The sequence below is a fragment of the Mustela erminea genome, chromosome 7 (genome assembly GCF_009829155.1).
Source record: "Mustela erminea isolate mMusErm1 chromosome 7, mMusErm1.Pri, whole genome shotgun sequence".
NCBI lineage: Eukaryota > Metazoa > Chordata > Mammalia > Carnivora > Mustelidae > Mustela > Mustela erminea.
This window is the reverse complement of record NC_045620.1, coordinates 15,054,275-15,081,622: the sequence shown is the minus strand read 5'-3', so window position 1 is coordinate 15,081,622 and position 27,348 is coordinate 15,054,275. Positions and strand designations below refer to the sequence as shown.

General features: G+C 40.9%; 1 protein-coding gene and 1 long non-coding RNA gene across 6 annotated transcripts in view; both read left to right on the top strand.

Moving 5' to 3' along the window:
* STK4 (serine/threonine kinase 4) overlaps positions 1-27,348 on the top strand; it is a 95,404-nt gene that overhangs the window by 18,920 nt on the left and 49,136 nt on the right. For all 5 annotated transcript variants that reach the window (XM_032350558.1, XM_032350561.1, XM_032350562.1 and 2 more), the window contains 5 exons: positions 1,265-1,429; positions 5,239-5,406; positions 6,939-7,076; positions 9,564-9,692; positions 11,299-11,485. In XM_032350558.1, coding sequence (XP_032206449.1) covers positions 1,265-1,429; positions 5,239-5,406; positions 6,939-7,076; positions 9,564-9,692; positions 11,299-11,485 — 787 coding nt within the window. The remainder of the gene's footprint in view (positions 1-1,264; positions 1,430-5,238; positions 5,407-6,938; positions 7,077-9,563; positions 9,693-11,298; positions 11,486-27,348) is intronic.
* Positions 22,795-24,794, top strand: LOC116594913. The gene is made up of 2 exons (XR_004287459.1): positions 22,795-23,321; positions 23,539-24,794. It is a non-coding gene; the product is annotated as an uncharacterized LOC116594913 (long non-coding RNA).

Genomic DNA, 27,348 nt, shown 5'->3' with positions numbered 1-27,348 from the left:
GCTAGGGATACAATAGTAAACACGCCAAAGACATTTTATTTTTTATTTATTTTTAATAAGTTTGAAGATTTATGTATTTATCTGAGAGAGAAAGAGAATGCACACATGCTTGTGTGCCTGTGTGGGGAGGGGCAGAGGGAGAGAATCTTCAAGCAGACCCCCCCACCCCTGACCACGGAGCCTGACATGGAGCTTGATCTAATGATCCTGAGATCATGACCCAAGCTGACACCAAGAGCTGGATGTCCTTACCCAACTTAGCCACCCAGATACCCCCAAAGACATTTTTAAAATGGGGCTATGTTCATAATAGGGAAGGTAACACATAATAGGTGTACAAATATCATATAATATGTCAGATGGGGATAATACTGCATTTACCAATAAGATAGGATAAAGGGTAGAGAATGATCTAGGAATGGAAGGAACTGGGGAAGGCCTCTCTGACTTTCTGGATGAAGACCATTGTAGACAGAGAGTACGTGAGGTGAAAAGGCCCAGAAGTGCAAGGGTGCTTTGAGTGTTCGAGAAACAGTAAGGAAGGCTATAAGGCTGAAACAGAATGAGCAAGGTAGAAAGTGTAGAGGAGGAAGGTAGCTGGAGAGCAGATCATGTAAGACTCTGGTGAGGACTGGTTTTCATTTTGAGTGGCTTAGGAAGCCGTTGACTGGAGGGTTTTGAGCAGCTCTGGCTTGCATTTTCAAAGGTTGATTATAACAGGCTTCCACGTGGGAAATACACTGCCCAGGGTCAAGGGCAAAAGCAGCGAGACCAATTAGGCAATTATTAGAATAGTTTAGGCAGGACATGCTGGTGGCTTGGACTAGAGTGATTAATGATTACAGAGGACGTATTTGGATATATTTTGAAGTTAGGGAAGAGCCAGGGATGATTTCAAGGTGTTTGGCCAGGGCAACTGAAACTGCCTTGCCCTGAGGAAGAAGATGGTGGGAAGAACAGAGGTGGGGTGAGGTGGCGGTAGAAGTACAGAACTTGATTTTGATGTGTTCTGCTTATGATGCTTGTTAGGTTTGCAGCTGGAGATGCTGTGTAGGCAGGTACATGAATCTAATGTTTGGGGAGAGATGGGACAGGACATGTAACTTTGGAAGGGGTTAATGGAGTGGTGGTATAAGCTGTCAAATGCTGCCACAGGTTGAAGACCTTACATTCTAGGAGGGGAGCTTGGACGTGATTTTTTTCCCTTTATTGAATGTAAAATGCTATAAGCTAATGGAATTTTAATCTTTCATTCTTTTTATAGTTAACAGAAGATGAGATAGCTACAATATTACAATCAACGCTTAAGGGACTGGAATACCTTCATTTTATGAGAAAAATACACCGAGATATCAAGGCAGGAAATATTTTGCTAAATACAGAAGGACATGCAAAACTTGCAGATTTTGGGGTAGCAGGTCAACTTACAGTAAGTAAAAATGTTACTTTTCTTGATAACTTTCAGTTCTGTCTGGAGAAGGAATTCCTTTCATTTAGTCATTTTTTTTTTCAATAAAATACTCAATTTCATTATATTTGTAAAAAGGTAATGGAAGGTACCATTAAGTTACAGAAGAGCTCCTGGGTTATTTTAGATCTTTTCCTGGGGTTTAGGTCCCGTGGTTTAACTTTGATAAAAATAAAAGCTAAAACAAGAATGCAGGGTAGAAGTTGAAATTCTATTCATCGTGTTTGCAAAAGGAAGAAAAATTCAGTCCCAACTGCTTTTCTTTTTTCTTTTTTAAAGATTTTATTTATTTATCAGAGAGAGAGGGGGGGAGAGAGCGAGCACAGGCAGACAGAATGGCAGGCAGAGGCAGAGGGAGAAGCAGGCTCCCTGCTGAGCAAGGAGCCCGATGTGGGACTCGATCCCAGGACGCTGGAATCATGACCTGAGCCGAAGGCAGCTGCTTAACCAACTGAGCCACCCAGGTGTCTCCCAACTGCTTTTCTTGAATAAGACCTAACACCATCTCAACCGGGTAGCAGTTGGCAGTTACTTTACTGAAAACACTCCTCGTCTGGTTCCCGGATACAGTCTTTTGACTCTCCTCCTACCTCACCAGTGTATGGCAATGACAAAAACCACGTTTTCAAAACAGGGAATACAGAATTACCTGATTTTGAAGAATACCTAAGTATATATGACATAAATGTAGAAACATAGAAACAGTTCTGGACAGATACATAAAAAAATTCACAACAGTTTTCTTGGATGGTAGCAAGAATATTTTTTGTTTGTTTAGGGCTGGTATTAGGTAGATTTTTTTTTTGTTTTGTTTTTATTTTAAAATCTGCCTGGATTATGTTAGGGAGTTTAATAAAGTATTGCAATGGCACAAAAATTGCTTTGATGTTTAAAAAAGAAAATCTGAAATTTATTCCATTTTGTGATTACCAGGTCTTTAAAAAGATTTTGTTATTAACACATAAAGTGCTTTGAGGGAAACATTTATGCTTCCAATTATAGTATATAAATAAATATAAATATAAAATAAATATAAATATAAATAAATCCATTTTTGGGGTGCCTGTCTGGCTTAGTAGAGAGTGTGAACTTTGATCCCAGGGTTGTGAGTTCAAGCCCCACACTGGGTGTGGCCTCCTTAAAATGAATAAATCAAATAATTAATTAAAAAAAAGATTGTACCCATTTTCCCTTAATTTGCCAATACCAAATGAGCAATAAATTGTATTTTTTAAATCATTTTGAAACAATATCTTTATATTTGATTATTGGCCATTTATAATTCTTCTTTTGTAACTTAACTGTTCATCTTAATTTTGCTAATTGTGTTGGACTTTTTAAAAAAAAATTATTTGCTGAAAAAGATAAACCAAAACTTAAAAAAATTATATGTTAAAATTGTTAGTCCTTTGTTATGTATGTTGAAACGTCTTTTTGTAGTTTGCTAGTTATCTTTTTACTTTGATTATGGTTTTTCTTTAAATACCGAAGGTTCTAAATTCTAGGTATCCCTTTTATATTATGGTTTCTGCCTTCACTGTCACCTATAAAAGTCCTTTTCTGCTCCAACATTGTATAACTGTTCATCTATACTTCCTTTAGTACTTTGTGGATTTCGTTCTTTGTATTTAAATTTTCAACCTATTTGAACTTCCTTTGGTAGAAATGTAAGTTAGGAAATTAAGTATAGAATTTTGCAAATGACCAGCCAGATGCCCAGCACTTTTTTGTCTTTTGCTTATAATTTGGAATGACATTTTAATCATATCTTCAAGCTGTGTGTGTGTGTGTGTGTGTGTGTGGGTGGGTGGGTGGGTGTATGCACACATATAAATACACATACAATGCCATTGTCTTTTTCTGGATTTAATATTTTCCCACCAATATAACTTTGTCATACAGATCAAGGTAGGTTAGTATCTACTCATTATTCTCAGTTTTCAAAAAATTTCTAGATACATAAATACTCCTTTCTAAATAATGAGTGTTTTAAGGCTATAATTCTTGAAAACATCTTTTGAGTAGCCCCATTTGAAAACTGCAAATTTAAGTTTCGGAGCAAAGGAAATGACTAAGCGATAAGTTAGTTCCTGTGCTAGTTTTTACATAGGACCAACTAAGTAAGATCGATTTAAAAATATTACCTATCATTTGCTTCTGACTGGCCTAGCCTAACTGAAGCCATAGGCATTTCAGAAGGAACAGGAGTGATGGCAAGTCCTGTTGCATATTTAGTTCTGTTTAAAATCCTCTTCCCAAAATACAAGAGCTCTAGAAAGGTTCTCTTTCATTAAGGCCATACTGTTCTGGGGAAGTAGGCAAATAGTTATTTGCCTATGTGAGCTAGATTCATACATTTTTCTCTAAGACCCAAACTAAGACTTTCTCTATGTATACATGCTATTTTATAGAATATATTCTATAATGAAAAGAAAAATTATGTGTGTACATAGATGTACACAAATATGATTTTTCTTTTTTAAATTTTTGGATAGCACATTTACTATATATTCATGTAACTCATCAGAGTGTTATAGGAGTATATGGGATGGAAAGTGAAAGTCCTTCGTGATTCCATCTTCTAGATACAACTGTTGTTAATAGTTCGGTGGGTATGGAGATTTTTCTTTTGCTATCCATGTAACAACAATACTTGTTATTATTGGTTGCTCTTTTGTCATATATACATAATATATATGACAATATAATTATCTATAACTTTGCAACCTGATTTTCTCTTTATAATATGCCTTGTACATTTTTCCATGCCAGGAAAATGAATCTATCTCTTTTTAAAAAAAAATATATGGTGGATGGGGCACTTGGGTGTTTCAGTTGGTCTGACTCCTGATTTCAGGTCAGGTCATGAGATCAGGGCTGTGGGACCAAGCCCCACATCAGGTCGCATGCTTAGCAGGGAGTCTGCTTGAGATTCTCTCTCTCCCTCTATCTCCTCCTGCCCCTCCCCCACTTGCATGTACCCTCTCTTGAAAATAAATAAATCTTTAAAAAAAAAAATTTGAGAGAGAGCACATGTGTGAGTAGGGGTCGAGGAGATGGGGGGACAGAGGGAGAGGGAGAGAAACAGACTCTCTGCCTAGCGGGGAGCCGGACTTGGGTCTTGATCCCCAGAGCCTGAGATCATGACCTGAGCCAAAAATCAAGAGCTGGATGCTCAGCTGACTAAGCCACCCAGGCAGCCCTAAATAAATCATTAAAAAAAAAAAATACAGTGGATATTTATTGTATTTAATTTACCCCTTTACATGGTCATTTGAGTTGTTTCCTTTTTGTTTTTCCTGTCTCTACTACAGATGTTTCTCCAATACCTTTGCATGTATATTCGGGCATCTGCACATAAGTTACATTTCTAGAAAAAGATTTGGATCAAAGGATATGCACATTTAAAGTTTATAAATATTGCCAAATTGCCCACAAAAATTGTACCAATTTATACTTTAGTAACGTTATTCCAGTGCCTGACTTTCTGTGCTGTTGTTAGCACTCGTTATTATTAACCTTTTAAGTTTTTGTCAACCTCATTTTAGTGTTTGTTATTTTTTGCAGGTTTTTTAATGTGTGTGTTTTAAGAATTGAGAGTCTTTTACGTTTTTAGGTCATTTGAATTTCTTTTGTGACCTGCTCAGTTGTGCATTGACTGTGGTCTTTATATGTATTCCCAAGTATAAGATGCTTCTTATTGTTGGAAAAGTCTCTTTTCCTCACTAGTTTTAATGCTTAGTGTTGATCTTTACTTTTCTCTGTTTTAGGATACCATGGCCAAAAGAAACACAGTGATAGGAACACCATTTTGGATGGCTCCAGAAGTGATTCAGGAAATTGGATACAACTGTGTAGCGGATATCTGGTCATTGGGAATAACTGCCATAGAAATGGCTGAGGGAAAGCCGCCGTATGCCGATATCCATCCAATGAGGGTAAGGAAACCAGTAGAGTGGTTAGCTCCTGGTGGTCATTAGAAAGCTGGTGACTTACTTGATTTAGGTACCAAACAGCAAATGAATTAATTGTATATGATCGGTAAGTGTCAGTCTAGACTCCTAGTTGTCGTCACTGTTCAATTCAAGTGTGATCTACCACCTCCATGTCAGGGGTTGTGTGTTGCTAGCCATCTGACAGGACACAGGGCACAGAAATGCTTGGTTTGGCTTGTGCAATCTATATATTTTTAATAATTTAGGTGCTCACATTTTAACATAACATTAACTGGAGCTGGGCAGTGGTTCCCTCCTTTATACAGGGCACTGGCTTTCCATTTTATCAGTCTCCAAGATTCCCCAATCACCAAGTATCCCTTGTCACTTATCACAGTGTTTTCTGTACTGTTTTTCTCATGCCAGTGTTAAGAGGAAAGCAAACTATTTTCTTGAACTCATGTCACTAACACCCAGCCCGATTTGTTTGTTATCTTTTTCCTGCCTTGCCCTCAGAGGTATTTACATGGGTAGGTTCTGCTTCCTAGATTCTCTAGACTCTCCTCGTCTGGAGGCTTTGTACTTTGCAGCCTCCATGGATTTCCAGAATAGTGAGGGCCTATCGGTCCAGTCTCCACTGAAGCTATCACTGTGACACCCTAAGGGGCTTGTAAACTGTACCCACCCCAGACCTCTCATCACAGCACTGTTAAAAAGCCTCGGCCCTTCCTTCCTCGGTGCCTGCATAGTCCTTCATACCTCCCAGCCCAGCTCCTCCGCTTTTATTAATTAGTTCTTCCATTAAAAGGCTTAACACTTTTTAAAAAAGTATTTATGTGCTCAAAGATAAGTCCCCTCTTTTTGGGGGGCAGAAATGGGGAAGGGGGTGGGAGGATTTATTAGTAGATTTAAAGAATATAGTTTAAGCTGCTTATTACAGAGCTTTTTTTTTTTAATTTACCTCTTCTTTTATTGGACAGTAAATGATAGTTTTAATTTTTTGAAATAGAAGAATTTAACTGCATTGTGGTGTTCTGGTTTTTGTTTTTGTTTTTTTCAAATACATTAAATTGCCTCGGCCTGGATGTTAATGAATCTGTTGTGATTTGAGGGACTTTCCTGTTTATGATCTCCTCCCATTCACTGCTCACATCTAGTGGTGATGGTGACTCTTATGGGGAGGGAAATTTGACCACTGTGGGCTGAGATGATCTTCAGGCTATCAGTGCTCTCGGGTCTTGCCTTTTCACTTTGAAGGCAGTGTACTGTGGTTAGCAAAAACCAAAATAAACTTGCTAGATACTGTGAGGTTGAGGGAACAAAAATACATATGAAAGAAGGAGAAAGAGAACTCTAACAACTTCTCTAATTGTCATACTTTCTACTGTGAGATACTTAAGACTTTTGTTGGCATTTGGGTGGGCTGATCAGTGGATAAGAGGAAAATAATTTTTTTAAACTTCAAAGGTATCTCTTGTGTGTTCATTGGTGCATCACTTTTATTTTACCCTCCCCACAAATTTCTTTTTAACTAGGCTATCTTCATGATTCCCACCAACCCTCCCCCCACGTTTCGAAAGCCAGAACTGTGGTCTGATAACTTCATGGATTTTGTGAAGCAGTGTCTTGTAAAGAGCCCTGAGCAGAGAGCCACGGCCACTCAACTCCTACAGGTATGAATCTCCCCAGGATGCTGCCTGTTTCATTCACATACTGGCCAAAAGATGCTGGCAACCCACCTGTAGGGAGATGGTAAAGAAGTAGAAGACATTTCCTGCCTCTAGGGAGCTTTGACTCTGAGTAGAAAAGAATGTTAAATCACTGAACAAGACAATAATGCAAGAAGATGGAGGGCTCTGTGGGATCAGAGATTGGGAATTGACATTTAGTGAGCACCTGCTGTGTGCTGGGTGCCATTTAGTCATCACAGACACCCTGGGAGGGATGGCTATTACTGCAGTTTTATAGGGGTAAAAAATGGAAGCTTAGAAAGGTTAACTCATTTAGAGTCAAACAGCTGAGAAACAGCAGAGCGAAGACTAGAACCTAGGTCTTCTTGGTTCCAAAGCAGGAGCGCCCACAACTCTATCCAGTTCTGATGAGGAATTGAGATTAGTGGTAGGTGCTCTTGTAGTGCATAATGGGAGGAGGCCGCTTTGGACAGGTGGTACTGGGACCACTGTCCTGGAGCAGGGAACCTCGGTGCGTGGGCCTGGAAGCATGGGAGGGGTATGTAGGCGGTCTGCTCAGTGGTTAGGAGGTTGGATTCAGGAGTCATACTGTCCAGGTTTGAATCCTGGCCTCCTGTTTATTAACTTTGTGACTTTGGGCAAATAACACAACCTCTCTGTTGTTTTAGTTTTCTTATCTATAATTAGAGACCAAGTACCTTCATATGTCGTGAAGTTTAAGTGATATAATAGTGTAACTTTACATAATGTTTCACACATACTAAAAGTAGTATGTTGTGGATTTGACAAGCATCTGTGGTTGTTACTGGGCTAGGCCAATGGTTTTCAGCCATGTCAGACCCAGTGCCCCCCTTTTTAACTAGTATGTATGTTTGTAATACTCTCACTGCTGTTCTGGATTGAAATTCTTAGACAATAAGATCTGTTTATGGCCATAATTTAAAAAGAGTATAATGTGTATGACATAATGAAGGCATAAAGATTTATAATAAAGTGTGTGTCAGTATAGAGAGAGGGGCTCTAGCTTGACTCAACTTGCAGACATAATGAGGTAGTTATATACCTCTACCTAGAACCATAAATGAGTTTAGAGTTAAAAACAGTAAGAACAGAAACCATTCCATTCAAACAGTATAGGACAGCAAGTGGATGGACACTGGCATAGAAGTGATGTTAAATAATAACAGACAAGGCTTATTTGTATGTGATAAGAGGAGGGAAATGATCTTACAGATTTTCCAAGAGAGAACAAGGAAATACGATTTTCTTGCAAATGAGCCTGGGTTGGTCTTATTTCTAAGTGTATTGACAGAGTCCTTTCCTGCCGGGAGGGGTTACTGATGAAGTTTTATGGAAAATAAATCTCTTTTGCAATCCCACCATGTGCTGGGGCATACTTCTAATCTCCTGAGTACTTACAGAGACCTTAGAGACCATATTTCCTCTGGTGGGTGCTGGGGAATAGAGAACAGGTTGCAAAGAGAAACACTGGGGGGAAAATGTCAGAATCAGTTGGGAAGACCGCAAAAGAAATTCCAGACGTAACTTCCCAACTGTGTGAATTTCTTATTGTACTACCAACACAAATAACAAAAATGTACAGTGGTATTAATATTAAAAAATTCAAGCATTTTTTGTATTCATTTACATTCCATTATTTTTATTATTTATATATTTATTATTTATATATTTATTATTTATTTCATCATTCCACACTATCCCTGTGTTTCGAGTGTCTTCGCTGATTGATATTTGGGTCTACATCTCTTATATATTTGTGACCAGTTTTAGTATTTCTGCGGTAACTACAATTTTGCACTAAAACCCTTTTTATTTACCTAAATTTGTAGTTGGCAATGCTAGGTAGCACATTGTATAGGAAGAATAAGCAGGGTGAGTAAATTTTTCGGTGTTATTTAAACAATATCTTTATGACATTTAAGCCTTACCCTCTAAAATCATCTCTTAAATTACTGGACTTTTTGTTTATCTCTTGAAAAAAATATGTACTGAAGCATATCTATACTCTTCGAATTTGAAAGATGCACAGAATGTGCCACAGTTCACTGTCATGTGGGACCGTTCCACACCTTGAAGGCTTGCTGGTGTCCCTGGCTCCCCTGACATGCCCTCGATGTTCTTCAAACACGGTGACCACTACCAGCTCCCAGCATGTTTAGCAAACTTCCTCTAGGGGGCGATACCACCCTGTTGAGAATCTCTAGATTCGGCAGTGAGAAAACAGAGGAGACTTTGGCAGCCAGGCTGAAAAAGATGGGCAAAGCCCGAATGTGCGTCTGGTCAGAGTTATAAAGTGAGTGTGGCACATGGCGCTCACCCAAAAGAGAAAGAGAAAGAAGAGATTTGTGGACTGAGCAGATGGTATCCAGTCCCTCCAGTGCGCCAGGCGCTGGGTGGGCACTGGTGCCCTCGATACCATCTCCAGTGTCGTCGTCTTTCTCATTGAAGCACCCGTTCGTCAAGAGCGCCAAGGGGGTGTCGATCCTGCGGGACCTAATTAACGAGGCCATGGATGTGAAGCTGAAACGCCAGGAAGCCCAGCAGCGGGAGGTGGACCAGGACGACGACGAGAACTCCGTGAGTGGCAGGCCCCGCTGTGGGCCTCGGGCATTCGTGCGTGTTATTTCCTGATTGCCGGCTCAGGGGAGATGAGTGGGGGCAACAGGTCGGCCTGGGGCTGGGGATGCTCCTTGCATGATTACGGTCTGCCCGGGACACTGCTAAGGGCTTGCTGAGGCCGTGCTCATTCTCACAGTGCTTCCTAAGACACTTCCAAATTTTACTCTCTGGCCCCCTTATCATTTCTTCCATTTACCTTTTTTTTTTCTCATTTTTTTTAAATTTGGAAAAGCAAATGTTCAGGTCTGAATCTTGGTTTTTCATGCCCTTTGGGGGAATCAAGGATCAGTACTAAAATGTACATTTTATACCTGCAGACTCCCTCATAAGCCTGAGATTCCAAGGGTGTGCACCTCTATGTTGTAAAACTATTATTTTAAAAAAGATTTTATTTATTTATTTGACAGACAGAGATCACAAGTAGGCAGAGAGAGAGAGAGAGGAGGAGGCAGGCTTCCCACTGAGCAGAGAGCCCGATGTGGGGCTCGATCCCAGGACCCTGGGATCATAACCTGAGCCGAAGGCAGAGGCTTTAACCCACTGAACCACCCAGGTGCCCCTGTTGTAAAACTATTTAAAAAAAAAAACAGGGCAGGGCGCCTGGGTGGCTCAGTGGATTAAGCCTCTGCCTTCGGCTCAGGTCATGATCCCAGGGGCCTGGGATCGAGTCCCGCATAGGGCTCTCTGCTCAGCAGGGAGCCTGCTTCTCCTCATCTCTCTCTCCGTCTGTCTCTCTGCCTATTTGTGATCTCTCTCTCTCTGTCAAATAAATAAATAAAATCTTTAAAAAACAAAAACAGGGCGTCTGGGTGGCTCAGTGGGTTAAGCCGCTGCCTTCGGCTCGGGTCATGATCTCAGGGTCCTGGGATCGAGTCCCGCATCGGGCTCTCTGCTCGGCAGGGAGCCTGCTTCCTTCTCTCTCTCTCTGCCTGCCTCTCAGTGTACTTGTGATTTCTCTTTGTCAAATAAATAAAAAATAAAATCTTTAAAAAACAACAAAAAAAAAACAAAAAAAACAACAACAACAAACAAACCCAGGGGTGCCTGGGTGGCTCAAATGGTTGAGCTTCTACCTTCGGCTCGGGTTGTGATCCCGGGGTTCTGGGATCGAGTTCCGCATCGGGCTCCCTGCTTGGCGGGGAGACTGCTTCTCCCTCTCCCTCTGCTGCTCCCCCTGCTTGTGCCTTCTATTAAATTAATGGGTAAAATCTTTAAAAAAAAAATGGCTGTACTCACAGGGGCTTACACTCATGACCCTGAGATCAAGAGCCATGGGCTCCTCTGACTGAGCCAGCCAGGCACCCCTCTGTGGTGAAACTCTTATGAAGGAGAGAGGAAGGGGAGAGGGAGAGGGTCCTCCCGGGTTAGATATGCCACTCTTGCCTGGCTGCCTTTATGATCTTCTTTGGTTAAGTAAGAGTGCTCTCACTTCTCAGAGGTATGGGTCTAGCACCCCTGTTGGCATCAAATCCTGAAATGCTTGCACTGAGATCAATAATAGTAATTCCAAGGACTCAGGCCTTTCGATCCAGTCGGGCCTGACTTGAGGTTTTGCCCTTCACAGGAGGAGGATGAGATGGACTCCGGCACCATGGTTCGAGCAGCAGGTGATGAGATGGGTACTGTCCGGGTAGCCAGCGCCGCGAGTGACGGAGCCAGCACTATGATCGAGCATGGGGACACATTGCCGTCGCAGCTGGGCACCATGGTGATCAACGCAGAGGATGAGGAAGAGGAAGGGACCATGAAAAGTAAGGCTCTGCTTAAATGTACTCTCTCCTCAGACAACCCTTACGCATTGCAGAGAAAACAGGCTCTTGTGGTCCACACGGGCTCAGGCTGGAGTCATTTTCTGGTTGTGCAGGGTGAGGGCAGGGCGGAGTGCAGGAGAGGAGAGTTGGCCTGAGACAGCAGAGGCAAGAACGCCTCAGCAGCGAGGAAGGGCCTTCTTTGGAACCAGAGCGGCCCCTCTCGTTGAACGTTGTGCTTTTCTCCTCCTTCGCTCCGCGGAGGCAAGCCCGTCTGTTGTTCTGATGCATAATTCAAAGTGTGTTGAGACTCTGAACTATTTACTGTAGATGTCTTCAGTCCATTTTCTGTTTTCTGATAGTCAGTAGTTAGGATGACTGTCCAGCTTTGAAAGTCCAGTCGCGTCCCTTCTAGTTGAATCTCTGCTGCACTTCTTAGCCTGCTCATCCTTTTTGGCCTGTGGCCGCGGCCTGACACTAGGGCTTGGCTCCCATCTCCGGCTGCTGTCATCTCCTCTGATCTTCTGTGTTCCCCGTTCCTTACTCTGCATCACAGACCAACTCACAGAGGAAAGGAATTTGGAATACAAATGGAAATAATTGAGTTCTGGACGCACATTTGAGCCCGAGACTTTCATAGCCTTAAGTCTTTATGATCTTTTCATTATCTTTCCTCCCTGACTTTTTAAAGTTTAAAGGTCCTTCCTTTAAACCAGGGAGCAGCAACCTGTGGTTCACAGGCCAAATCCAGCCCGGCACCTGGTTTTGGCAGTAAACTTTTATCAGAACATAGCCGTGTCCATTCATTTACATATTGTCTGTGACTGCTTTTGTGCCACCGAAGCAGAGTGAGTGGTTGTTGCAGAGACCGTGTGGCCTGCAAAGCCTGAAATGTTTGTTCTCTAGTTCTTTACAGAAAAAGTTCTCTAACCCCTGCTCTAGACTCCCTGCTTTGGGATGAACTCATTTATGAATTTTTCTTCAGTGCTGTCTCCCAGGGACTTTGCCAGGTGCTGAAGAAACAGTCCTTTCCCCAAAGGAACTCATTGTCTCGTGTAGTGGGCAGACCATTAATTAATTACACTTTAGCATGTGAAACAAGTTCTAAAATAGAGGTAATCTAGGTGCTTGTCAAAGCAGAGTGGAAAAGTATTCAGTCTGCATTGGGGATTACTGAAGAATTCTGGAGGAAAATCAGGAGGGTTGGCAGTGAGTAGGGCAGGCGGAGGTGTTCCAGCAGAGGGAGCGGTGTACCCACAGTCGCAGCAGGCGAGAGGAGGGTGGGCCAGTGCAAGGGGCCTGCGGCTGCTTTCTTGTGACCTGAGTGAGCAGATCTAGGCTCTGGGCCCCAGGCAGCACCCTCTGCTTTTCACCTTTCAGGTCTGTGTATCTATAATCAGCCCTTTGTTTATGAAGAGAAAGGGTTTTCTTTTTTACCTTTTTCTCTTGAGAGGCCAGGGCTCATCATCTGTGTTTGGATTCTGGTCAGAAGGATACAGGTGGTGGGAGAGTAATAGTAGTGGTGATGGATGTGTAAATTGGTATAACTTTTCTGGAATGCGGTATGCATCAAGAGTTTAAAAGGTTCAGACCTTGGACCCGGTACATTCCACTTCTAGGAATCGGGTCCAAGAAAATAATCGAAGATTGAGACAAATTATATTCAAGAATTTTTCCAAACATGTTGCTTATAATTGTAAAAAAAGAAAAATCTGGATTAATTTAAATGTTTAGTAGCAGATGGTTGGTCAAATAAATTTATGGTACATCCTTAAGTGGGACTCTTATACCATACAGAAATAATAAAAATCCTGTTTGGGGGGGAAATTATTTTTTTTAAAGATTTTATTTGACAGAGATCACAAGCAGGTAGAGAGGCAGGCAGAGGGAGAGGAGGAAGCAGGCTCCCCGCTGAGCAGAGACTCCCCCTTCCCGCATTCGGGGCTTGATCCCAGGACCCTGAGATCATGACCTGAGCTGAAGGCAGAGACTTTAACCCACTGAGCCACCCAGGTGCCCCCTGGGGGTAAGTATTTAGTGAGTTAGGGAAGTACTTATGATATATTGTTAAGTGAGGAAAGAAAGAAGCAAAATTATAGCAGTTTTATAAAAGTTAGAAGATAATTATTTTAAAAAATACCAGTTTTATAAAAGTAAGAAGATAAATTACACATAATGTATACATAGAAAAAAAACTGAAAGAAAACCCCGAAAGGTTGGAGGTAAACAAATCAGTTATTAAAAGTAGTTATCGGTAGTAGGATTATATATATTTTATTTTATTTTTTACTATTTATTTATTTTAAAAAATTTTATTTATTTATTTGACAGAGAGAGAGAGCGCAAGTAGGCAGAGGGAGAGGGAGAAGCAGGCTCTCTACCAAGCAGGGAGCCAGATGCGGGGCTCAATCCCAGGCCCCTGGGATCATGACCTGAGCCGAAGGCAGCTGCTTAACTGACTGAGTCACCCAGATGCCCTTTATTTTATTTTTTAGATTTTATTTATTAACTTCACAGAGAGAGGGGTCATGGGCATGAGGGCAACCTTAAAAAAATGGATATTTATAAGAGTTTATAAAAGCATTGTCATCCTGCTAGTCCCTTTAAATTCTTACCTCATTCAGAGTTCTTGGATATGTTTCATTCCCTACTCTCCAGATCGAAGCACTCTAGAAATGTGTTGTCTGTTACATAAATAATCAAGTGAATGCTATTTACTAAATTTAGTGTTTTTTGTTTTGTTTTTAAGTAGCCAGTGTGATTTGTTAGGAAGGTTTTGCAGTAAGGAGAGGTGCTGACCTCTAGTCTTTTCATTGATTCTGAGTGCTTTATCTTCTACTTGTTTTAAGGGCTTTAATCATACAGATGATTTTAATCACTGTGTAGTGTAGCGAGGCGGGTTCATTAACATCTGTTGTGCATGCGCATGTTATGGAAAATCTGCCCTTTTTTTAATTTAAAGAATTAATTTTGTTCCAAATGTAATTTTCCAAATGTATTTAAAGTGCTAATTCATTCAGTGGGTTGTTTGTTCAATTTCTGAGCTTGGGTAGTTTCGCGTGTCTAATGAGAAACATGCATCTTTTATTACAGTCATGATGGAAAACCGTTTAAAAACCTCAGCAATCACAGCTGAATGACATTAAATAAACTCAGGTCACCAGTCATCTGCTACACGTCTGGTAATTCTGATTTTGGGCCACAGGTTTGACAGATTTGCCACTTATTTTGAGATCTCAACCACTTACTATTTTAGATATTATTTAAACTTTTTCATCATGAGAAATTAAAATGTGCATAATTGCACAGAATAATACCATGACTGACCCCAGTGGACCTATAATCCAGTTTCAAACCTGATTAACTCACTGCCCGTCATACCTCAGGCTCCCCCAAAGAAAATAAACTCAGTTAATTTAAAGCAAATCTCAGAGATCATACCATTTCTTCAGAATTAGTTTCAAACATTTAAAGACTGTCTGACCAAGATTGGCTCAGAGGCTAGCTCTCTGTGTTGTTTTGGAGAAGTCACTTTCCTTGTACAGGCCTCCGTGCTTTAGTCAGTAAAATTAAAGAATTATTAAATTTATGTACTTTCCTTTTCTCTTAGAGCGCAAATAGTCCACACATCTATAAGGATTGTATAACTCGTGACTAATATAGAACTGAAGTTTCTAGAAGTTGAAATTTGTGAAAATAAATAGGCTTTCATCTAGTGTCTTCTTTGACCTGTGAAATGTTTAATTCTCGAACATTGTAACTATTACCCTTGATAAACTCAACAAAAAAGACCTATCCCTATAGCTGTTTGCATTAGTTTCAGAGAACCTCATTTTCCTTTCTAGTTTTAAAGAAACAGTAACAAGAAAATTGGAAGGCTCACATACATAATTTGTGTAAGACATCTAGGTCAGACACTTTTCTGAAATTTTTGGTACACTTTTTGACAATTGACTATATTTTACAGATCTTTGTAAAAACTTATTCCTTGTCTTTGAGAAGTTAATTTAATTTGCTCCTATTCTCATTTACTATATTAAAAATTATTATACCAACATTATTACAGCAGTATGAATCGACTGTTAGAGTAGTTTACCCTTTCACTCCAATAAAGAATGCCTGTTTTTGACTGTGCACCTATATGATTCCTATGCGGTAATAATTTGCCTAGATACTCTATTTTCTGATTATTTTCCACTCAGTAAGTGTATGCATTTTCCAAGGTGCTGCAAAACCCTTTTTTTATATTTATCACACTTAACAAGGTTTTTAAATCATTTATCCGTTGCTAGACATTTTGGTTGTTCATAATTTTTCACCAGGGGGATCTTCTTACATAAATGTTGCTTTTCCTGACAAAGTTTTCAGAAGTATTTGAATAGTTTCATGTGTAATTGCGTCACATTGTGACGCTGCTGTATCGCCCTCTGAAGTTTGTACCACTTTACATTCTGTCAGGGGAATAGGTATCAGAGGACTTGGTTTCTCCCTTTGTATCCACTTCTTTTTATTTCCCATGTTTTAAGTCTCTATGCCACTTTCTGGGTGTTTTCTCTGGATTTATTTCTAATTCTATCATTCCTTTTTTAGCCGCGTCAAATCAACAGTTTGACCCAGACATGGAGTTTATTTCATAGAAAAATTTTTTGCTTCCTAGAAGTTTTTTTTTTCTTTAATATTTTATTTATTTATTTGAGAGAGAGAGAGAACAAGCACAAGCAGGGGAGGGGCAGAGGGAGAAGCAGGCTCCCTGCTGAGCAGTGAGCCCAATGTCGGGGTTTGACCCCAGAACTCTGGAATCATGACCTAAGCCAAAGGCAGATGCTTAGCTGACTGAGCGACCCAAGGTGCCCTGCTTCCTAGAAGTTTTAATTAGTTATTATTTTTTTTAATTTTTAAAATTTTTTAATTTTTTTAAAGATTTCATTTACTTTTTTGACACACAGAGAGAGATCACAAGTAGGTAGAGAGGCAGGCAGAGAGAGAGGGGGAAGCAGATTCCCTGCTGAGCAGAGAGCCCAATTCGGGGCTCGATCCCAGGACCCCAGGACCCTAGGACCCTGAGATCATGACCCGAGCCGAAGGCAGAGGCCTCAACCACTAAGCTACCCAGGCGCCCCATATTTTTTAATTTTTTTAAAGGATTTTAATTCATTTATTTGACAGACAGAGATCACAAAAAGGTAGAGAAGCAGGCAGAGAGAGAGGAGGAAGCAGGCTCCCCACTGAGCAGAGACCCTGATGTGGGGCTCGATCCCAGGACTCCGGGATCATGACCTGAGCGGAAGGCAGAGGCTTTAACCCACTGGGCCACCCAGGTGCCCCTAATTAGTTATTTTTACATCTGGTTTTCTTTTGTAGTGTTCTAGTCTTATGTTACAAATGTTATTCCTTTATCTCTTTGAATATTATTTTAAGTTTTTTTTTAAAATTAATATTTTTTGAGAGAGAGAGAAAGAACAGAGAACGGGGGTGAGGATGGGGGGCAGAGGGAAAGATAAGAGAGAATCCCAAGCAGGCTCAGTGCTCAGCTCAGCAAGCCCTTTTAACTACCCCCACCCACCACGTGGGGCTTGATCCACAACCTCAGGATCATGACCCAAGCCGGAACGAAGAAATGGACACTTAACTGACTAAGCCACCCAGGTGCTCATCAGGTATTTTTTAGATCAGTCTATTATCTTGAGTTTCTTGGGTCTAATTTCTGCTGTTTATTGTGTCTGCTATTTCTCATGCTGTTAGATTTCTTCTTACACTTTGTGATTTTTGTTTGTGGGCTTATCTTCATTGGGAAGCATCTTCTTCGGAGGTCTCTTATGTTCCTTGAGTTGCATGGGTGTCCCTTTGGGGCCCTAAGGGTATTTCATTCCAGGAGTCTTAGATTATTTCTTGTTTCTGTAGTGTGCTTGTGGTACAGCCAAGGGAATTACATTTCTAGAAGTTGACTCTTCCACCCCTCACACAGGCAGAAGCCATTCCTAAGCCATGTCCTTGAGCTCGTGAGTAGTTTGTCCTAGCTTCTTCCTTTGTGCTAGGAATTGAGTTCTAGCTTCCTTTGTATAGACGTATGTTGGCTCCTGTCTTTATCCCGGTTCCTGTTCCCACATCAGGCTTAAAACTAGTCTCTTTGGGGCGCCTGGGTGGCTCAGTGGGTTAAGCTGCTGCCTTCGGCTCAGGTCATGATCTCAGGGTCCTGGGATCGAGTCCCACGTCGGGCTCTCTGCTCAGCAGGGAGCCTGCTTCTCTCTCTCTCTCTGCCTGCCTCTCTGTCTACTTGTGATCTCTCTCTGTCAAATAAATAAATAAAATCTTTAAAAAAAAAAAAAAAAAACTAGTCTCTTTGGTTTGGTTTTCCCAGAGGGCCATTCACTTCAGTGCTTTGGGTTCCTCTGTTGCTTTTGCCATTCGTAGAGTTTCCTGTTCTCGTTTTGAGCACTACAATGTTTCTGTTTTGTTAAGCCTTGAATTTTCAAGTGTTTAGAGAAGCAGGGGCCTCTAGTGCTTCCGCCCATTCAGTCGTCTTGGACTGTCTATAGTGAGGCTAGGTCTCTACTTTCTCCACCAGGGAAGACTTGATAGAGAGATTGTTATTTGCTCGTGGTCACATGGCAAGTAAGAGCCAGTGCTGGTAATCTGAAATCTAGAGTCTGTGCTCCTTTCCTTCTGCTGAACTTCTAGTTTGTTTGGAAGCCCACTCTTAACATGAGTGGTCATTAGAGCTAATACAAAGCTCATCAAAATTCATGATTCAGACGGGGCCTGGCTTCTGAGGAGATTCCAGAGATAATCTTTTTCTTTTTCCTAGAACCAATTATGTATTATATATAAACTCTTTGTCTATTCTACTCAGGAAGATAAGCATTATAACCGTTAATAGCCATTAATGATTAAGCCCTTAATATGTATCAGGCATTGTGCTTAATCCTTTGCAGCGTTTCCCGTATTAATCATTAGTATCATGCTGTGCGGTAAATATAGCCACCTCTCATTTTATAGCAGCAGAAATGAAATTGCGAAGAGATTAAGTAACTTGCTCGTGATCACACAGTGAGTAACAGAAGAGCGGCGGCTTCAAGCCAGATAATGTTTGATTTCAAAGCTTATTATGTTATATTTCCACTTTGGCAGAGCCTTTTTATTAAGTGGTTGAGGCTCATGTTACAGATTATATGTTGGTGAGCTCCAGCCTGCAGGAATGTACCTCTGCTTTGCTGGTTGTGTGAATAACTGGCCACTCTACAAGTTTCCCCAGCAGTTCCAGTAGCGAAGGACAGGTGGTTCTCCAAGGGAGCCTGCCTGTGATGGTAGGCTTAACAGTGGATTCTGTGTCAGGGAGCAGGCTGTGGTTGTGTATATCTGAATCGACAAGAAAGAATCCATTTGCAGCTAGAGGGGGAGGATCAGAGTGGGGTGAGACCTGGCCGTCTTAACAAGAGACCTCGGGAACTTCTAAGAACCGTGGAACGCGGTCTGCGTGCAGTACTTTGAAAACTTGTGTCTGGATAAAATATCAGTTTGGGGATTTGGGAAGATGTCTTCTATTTGTGTACTTAAGTGTGGGGTTTTTTGTTTTTGTTTTTGTTTTTGGTAAGAGCTATACAGGAACTTTGCCCCAAAGATATAAAGACAAGAACTTTGCTCCAAAGATCTGAACTCACAGGAGAGGTTGTAGTCAGTGTAAGGATTGTTGTTCTTTCTCTGGACCAGCAGAGGGAGCTCTGTAACAGGTCATGGTTAGAATGGTGTGTTCCCCTTGTCCCCCACCCCCTGCCCCCACCTACGTTCACAAATCCCCTTTCTGTAGTAGGCTTTATTCTCCCTCAAGACTGTCGTTTATTTATTTAAAAATCTATTTTAAGTAAGTGCAGCAACACTAGGACAGTGTCTTTATTTTATTTAGGTAGGAAATTGGATACCTCATACTTGGCGAAGTTCAAATAAAACTGAAGTCTGCCAAAACGTCTCAAAATAGTTTAAACTTTTCCTCTCTCTTCCCGGATTTCTCAGTAGACCTTCACCAGAACTGACGCTTTCTTTCTGTACCACAGTGCCGTGGATGTAGTTTTGCAATCATCATCAGCTAAAAAGGAATTAAATAAAAATTTTACATAAAACTTAAAATTCTGGTACAGAGCTGACTTGGGGAACGTTATTTGTGTATCAAAGTATATTAACAATGGCAACTTATAGTTTTGTTGCCTCTTTAGTTTTCACCTAATCTGTTCCATATTGACTCTACAGAAGTCAATCTTACTACTTTCTTTTGATCCTTATATATTTTTCTTTCTTACCAAGACCTCCAGTACAGTGTTGAATAGTAGAGGTGGCAGTGGGCATTCTAGTTTAAAAGGGTTGAATCCGTGGCATCAATCTTTCCGTCTTCCAGGGACACCTGGGTGAATCAGTTGGTTAAGCATCTGTCTTCAGCTTTGGTCATGATCCCAGGGTCCTGGGATCCAGTCCCACATTGGGCTCCTTGCTCAGTGGGGAGCCTGCTTCTCCCTCTCCCTCTGTCCCTCCCCCAGCCTGCGCATGCACATGTGCACACGCTTCTCTTTGTCAAAATAAATAAATAAAATCTTAAAAAAAGAAACTTTCATCTTCCAGTGTCCAAGTTCTGACTTAAGCCTTTTAAATTAGACTCGTGAAAGGGAGTAAGTAGGTGATTTCTATTTAAAACTTGCACACCATTGAGAAATTTCCAATTTTTATTCTAGAGCAATGGCCAAATTAATCTCTTGGAAATAGAATATTAAAGCGAGTGGCATACTTATGTTAGGACAACTCAGGAGCACAGTTTGGGCAAATTCCTGTGATAGTATTACGTGGTGAAAATACTGTGTATTTGTAGTTCTCCAGAAATTCCTAAGTCTCATGAAGGCCCCTATTGTAGCCATAAGTTTCCTCATGTCAAAACGAAAGCCCAGGCTCCTGTTGAAATGATTTTATTTCAACACCATCCATCAGATACTACTTTCAGTGCTGCAGAGGATGGAAATTCTTGACTCAAAGCCTATTTTCTTGACACCTGGAGGGGATCGTTAAAACGCTGTGTCCCTTGTGTGTTCTCGGTCTCATTCTCCCTGACTCCAGTGATAGCATTTTGCAAGGATGGTAAATAGGACATAAGTACTGCAGGTATTTTAACCCTTCTTTTGCCACAGTAGTTTTAGTGTCCCAATTTCTGATCTCCTCAGGATGTTTAAAACTGTCGCCGGAGAATATTAAGTGTCCGTGTGTGTCTTTGCCACTCACAGCAGTGTCTGAGAGTTTCACATGCATTGGTATAGTTACACATGCATTGGTAAAGCTAAAACGTAAAACAGTTCATTTTGTTAGAAATGTATCTCTTAATAAGGGTAGGAGACAGTAAAAGGGATTATGGGAAGAACATTGATTTTTGGAGTCAGAATCTTTGCTCTGAAACTTGCTCAGAATCTTGGGGCTTCTGGGTGGCTCAGTCATTACGCGTCTGCCTTCGGCTCAAGTCATGATTCCAGGTTCCTGGGATTGAGCCCTGTATTGGGATCCCTGCTCAGTGGGAAGCCTGCTTCTCCCTTTGCCACTCCTCCTGCTTTTGTTCCCTCTCTCGCTGTGTCTTGCTCTATCTCTGTCAAATAAATAAATAAAATCTTAAAAAAAAAAAAAAAAAACTTGCTCAGAATCTTATAAACAACTTTGTTCTGCCTTGGCAAGTTACTTCCTTTTCTTTGAGCCTCAGTTTCCTTGCCTGAAAAAATGGGCCGTAAAAGTTCCTACTTTGTAGTGCTGTTAAGATGATATGAATTAACGTATATAAAATACTGAGCCTGTAAATGCTTGAAAATGGTAAGTAATATAAGTTCATGGGTATTTTAATGAATGGCAGTGGCTTTTTAATTGGGCCTACATGTTCCTTCGACCAAAGGTGCTTTTCTCATCCTAATTCGTTTTCTCTTGCTAGTTATGTTTTTATGTATTTTTATGTTTTCATACTTCATTCTAATTGTGTTTTGTAAGTGCTGCCTCTTTGCCTGTGCAACTTGCATGAAAGTGGTTGAACTGGTATGCCTGGGTGGCTCAGTTGGTTAAAGTGTCTGCCTTCAGCTTGGGGATGATCATGGGGCCCTGGGATCAAGTCCCACATCAGGCTACTTGCTCAGCGGGGAGCCTGCTTCTCCCTCTGCCTGCCGCTCCCCCTGCTTGTACGAACCCTCTTTCTCCCTCTTTCTCTCTGGCAAATAAATAAATCAAATCTTAAAAAAAGTAAAAGAAAAAGAAAATGGTCGAACTAAAGGACGGTTACCTGTCAGTTTCAGTAATGGTTTAGAAATGTGCCGCGATGAGAGCAAGTGAGTGGGTGTTTGAGTATGTGCGTGTGTGTCACATTTCTTGGCAATAAGATATAGGTGTTTTGAGAATCTGTTAAGTAGCTCAAAATACAAGATGTCAGATTTTAAAAAAGGCTAGACTTTGGATCCACCTGAGCCTTCCTTTGTTAAGTTTCAAACTGTTATCTTAATACTGTGGCATTTCTTACTGCCTGGATTTTTTTCTCTCCCTGAAAGATAATCGCTGCAGTTCACCGTGCATTTATCAGCGGCTTTCTGCTGGGTGGGATTTACAGGAGAAGAGTGGGGTCTTGGCCCTTAGACTTTTCTCACAATTGCACAAATAGTTCAAGGTTATCTTGCCAGAGTGGAGACTAAATCCTAATTGTTTGTGCAGTTTTCCTAATTGTGTCCAGATGCTGGGGCTCAGTTTTATCGTTGGAAACCATTAACATTCTTGATTCTTTTGGGATGAGCCAAAAAGCACAGACACGTGGTGCCTGAAAATTCATTCGAAACACCCTGCCAGACCACATATTAGGATATGAAAGTAGCAAATCTCAGTGTGACTTGGGCGAAGGGCTCAAGGCCTATATTTTTGGGAAGATAAGGTGCTACATTATAGTTAAATTGGTGAAAGGAGAGCCAAGAATAGCCATGGGGGAACTGTATTTTCCAAGACAGAGAGCAGTAGCATGAAAGTAATGAAGAACAAGGGAAAATGAGTCCTAAAAGATGTGCTTTGGCTCTTATGCCTAAGAGGCAGACAAATCAGTTGTGACTGGTTAAGGGAATATATTTCTCTGGTGCTCTAAGCTGTTCTGACCTGCCTGTTCTTGTTCAGCAAAGGAATGGAGATCCATTTTTTATTTTTAAAGATTTTATTTATTTATTTGACAGACAGAGATCACAAGTAGGCAGAGAGGCAGGCAGAGAGAGGGGGAAGCGGGCTCCCTGCTGAGCAGAGAGCCCGATGTGGGGCTCCATCCCAGGGCCCTGGGATTATGACCTGAGCCGAAGACAGAGGCTTTAACCCACTGAGCCATCCAGACGCCCCTGGAGATGCATTTTGTTCAACTTAAATGGCTCTACGTAGAAAAAGGTGATTCTCAAGTGTCTATGCTGTAAAAAGTAGCAAGTTGGAATCTGTATTTGTTAACAATAAATATGTAATGCCAAACAAAAAGTATTTATTAGGTCATCACTTGTGTTATTACTGTATAGTGTACAAAAACCAAATGAGGCATTTGCTGCTGACCAGGAGTTAGGTTTAAAGGGGTTTAAAATAGGTTAAAATAGGTTTAAAGGGGAAGATGATATTTGTCATTATCATGATCTAGTATTTATGGAATGTCTGTTACACTGTAACTAGTCATTGTAATTCCTTATACGTCTGGGATATTACTCTGGATGCTTTACATAGTAGTATTTGATGATGATAACTTGGTTGGGAGTATAGGATCTTTGTATATGGAAGGAATATAATTGTAGGCTAAATGCTGGGTAAGTGGTACAGACAAGTATTAAAGGTTTTGTGAGAAGGATGGGGCGCCTGGGTGGCTCAGTGGGTTAAGCCGCTGCCTTCGGCTCGGGTCATGATCTCAGGGCCCTGGGATCGAGTCCCGCGTCGGGCTCTCTGCTCGGCAGGGAGCCTGCTTCCTCCTTCTCTCTGCCTGTCTCTCTGCCTACTTGTGATCTCTCTCTGTCAAATAAATAAATAAAATCTTTAAAAAAAAAAAAAAAAAGGTTTTGTGAGAAGGAAAGCAAGGACCCAGATGTGCAGAAGGGCTGGGGGAGGTTTTAGCAGGTGCAGTCAGGAACATAAACATATATATTAAATATTCAATTTGGCTGAAGTGGGTTTTGACCGGCTATGGAAGGACCTTGAATGCCACACTAAGTTTGAACTTGCTTCTCTTGGTCATAGGGTAATATAAAGACATTTTTATCAGAAATGATAGAACAAAGTGGTTTTTTAGGAGAGTCAGTGGGATGATGTGGAGTTCGAAAAAGCCGGAAAAGAGAAGACCAATTAGGAAATGTTTGCAGTACATTTCCTAATTGGTCTTCCCTTTTTATTTTCACTTGTCAACCTCCTGTATCTTTTTAGATATGCTGCCTCTATTGCTCTAGTTAGTAACCCTTTGAAGTTTGGATTTAGATCACTTTGAATCGATACGTGGCAGCTCACCAGACTTAAAGAAGTGAGCGCCACAGCCCAGAAGTCCTGTCGATTTACATAGAGGCAATTGTCAAAATTGGTTAACTGGAAGAGTTATTCTAGTTGGCCTCCAGGGAATCCTATAACTTACGATTCCAGCAGTTCTCAGTGGTTTCAAAGAACATTCAAAGGAATATTTATGACCAGACATAGATACTTGGATAGTCACTTATGTAATGAAATGAGTTACTATGCAGAAAGCACTTAGGTGCCCAGTAACAAAAACAAAAACAAAAACCACACAAAAAACAAAGTCTAATAAAGGTTAGGTTAAAAATCAAGACAGACAACCCTCTGATAAGGCACAAAATTCCAGGCCAGAAGGAGACATTTGAGGGATTACTCGAGTTTTTTCTTGCAGATGCTCATAGGTGAAACAGAAGAAAATGCAGGCTTTGCCTACTGTTCTAATTTCAAACAAAACTAAGGTAGAAAAGGGTTATTATTGTGGCCATTAAGGACAGAGTAGTGACCATTATGGTTTACTTAGTGACAGTCTTATAAAAATGAGTGTAAACATGAAAGGGCATGAAGTTGAACATCCAGCAGATGGTCACTCCAAAGGAAAAGACGGGCTTCAGTCTTTGGTCAAGCTCTTTCCCAGTTATGACTACCCTGGCATTGTGCCATAGCATATGTGAATCCAGAAACCAAAGTGGATTGTAGAGGAAAGGGGTCCTTCCTCTTTTTTTAAAAAATTGAATTACTGATCTATAACTCACATACCATGTAAAATTGACCCATTTAAAGTATACAGTTCACCCCTGGGGCTAATAACACATTATATGTTTATAAAAAAATTAAAAAAATTTTTTTAAAAGTATACAATTCAATGCATTTTAGTATGTTTACAGAGTTCTGGAACCATCACCGCAATCTGGTTTTTATAAATGTATTTTTAATTGAGATGTAATTCACAAAAAGGTGAGCTGTAATTCACCTGTCATAAAATTCACCATTTTAAAGTAATACAGTTCTGAGGAGTTTTAGTATATTAGCAAGGTTGTGTAGCCATAGTCACTGTCAAATTCCAGACATTTTCTTCACACTCCCAAGAAACCCACAGTCCTGGTAGCAGTCACTTCTTGTTACCCCCATGTCCCTCTCTCCAGGCGACCATTCATCTGCTTTCTGTCTCTGGATTTGTGTGTTTTCGAATCATACAGAATGTGGCCTTTGTGTTGGCTTCTTCCACTTCATGTTTTCAAGGTTTGTCCATGTAGTGACTGAATAATTCCATTGTATGGATAATACCCTATTTTGCTGACACTCTAACTTTAGAGAATTCTGGTCACCACCAGAAGAAACTCCATATGCATTAGCAGTGACTTGCCATCTCCTGCTTTCTGTCCTAACCTGCTTTTTGTCTCTACAGATTTGCCTATTCTGAACATAGAATATACGGTGTTTTGTGACTGGCTCTTTGCACTTAGCGTAATACTTTTAGGGTTCATCCGTGTTGTAGCCCATGTGACTGTGTGTGAGTACTTCATTCCTTTTCATCATGGAATAATACTCCATTGTGTGTCTATACCGCATTTTATTTATCTATTCTTCAGCTGATGGACATTGGGTGGTTGGGTCCTTCTGTTTTTATACAGCATTTTTCAGAGAAAAGTGAATATGGAATTCATTTGCTTATGACTTCACCCCCGATCTGTGAGCTTAGACAGATTGTCCATTGAGCTTGCCTAATGCTGCTTGCAAAGAAAAATGGGTCATTCATAGTACAGGAATTCATGCATTTCCTGCGTTAGATAAAAGAATCAGAGCAAGAGATGGCTGTTTGGGAAATTTGACTTTTCTGCTCAGTCCATTCTCCCCTGGGCTTCAGGTTTCTGGCATTATCTTTCAGCTGAACGTCTTCTTTTCCTGGGATACATCTGAAAAAATACCCCAGCTCACTTTGAAACAAAAAGCCCACCAGCCAGTCGAAGCCCCAGGGACAGTGTTGCCTTTAATCAGCTTGGACTGATTCTCTTAGGCTTTTCAGTACGGACAGGCTGTTGTCCAGCACACTTGATCATCTAGCTCAGCAGCGCTAAAAGAAAAGTTCAAAGATAAGGTTCCTGGGAAAATTCCGTTCCCCCACTCTTTCTACACTCAATTTAATGGCAGTTCTGACATGTCAGGAGAGTTTTCATTTTGATTTTGGAGAATTTGCAGTATGAGATGCAGCTCCCGAGTCTTAAAATCTGATGATCAGGGTTCACGTCCTATCCTTGTTGGTAACTAGCTGCATAATCGTAGGCAGATTTCTCATCTGTAAGGTGGAAGTAATAATACATACCTCTAAAGATTTGAGGACTAAGTGAAATGGTACATTGTCTAATACTTGTGTGCCTAGTAAGGGCAGGTCCTCCTCCCTCCCTCCTTCATTTACATGGTGTTCATGAAGTTTGGATGGCAGTATCACGCAAAAGTACCTCATCAAAAGCATGGAACTTAGAAAGTATTCAGTAAACCTTAGTTGACTTTGAACTCGCGTTCTCAAAGACTAACTCCTTTTGTAGATACAGAGCCGTGTGTATGTGTATATGTATGTGTGAGGGACAGAGAGAGAGAGACAGCATCTCAGTTAGTTTTTACTGTGTAACAAACCATTTCAAACCTAGTGGTCTTTCTTTGCAGCACTGGTGCTCTAGTGAGGAACGCAGCTGCCTTCCCGGGCTTAGTGCCAGCTGCTGTGATGGCGGCCGGGGCTGGCTGACACATGAAGACCTAAGATAGTCTGTCGACTGAGGCCTCACGCCACATGGTATTTTGCCATACCACATGGTATTTTGCCATCCAGCAGGCTCACTCACTTTTTTTTATGTGGTAGTAGGATGGGGAAGCACTTCTCAAGACCCTGCTTACAAGGTTTTTGCTGTTGTTTCAATGGCCAAAGTGTGTCACATGGCCAGACCCACAGTCCATGTGGGAGAGCAACAGGTGAGGATACTGGGCAGAAACGATCATGGTCATTTTTTGCAAACATCCTATTTAAGATATTCATTATTACAGTAATGCAGATATTGTTATTGAAAATTCTTTTCAGTCTATAAACTCAAGAGTGAGAACAGGTGCTATAACTCAATTACAATGTTAGCGAGAAGATGTTGGTCACAGCAGGAGCTCTGACTGCTCCATATAAACTTAATCCGAGAAGCACTCTAACACGTAAAGAATATTGTGGTGCAGGCAGTTAATTTCTGGAATGACTAGATACAGGAATCACAAATACACCTTTTTTTTTTTAGAATGCATGCTGATTCTTGCCAGTTGAGTTGGCTTCCCTTACTGGTTGATTCATTCATGTCTTCGGCTTTAGTGATAGAAAACATTTTTATGAC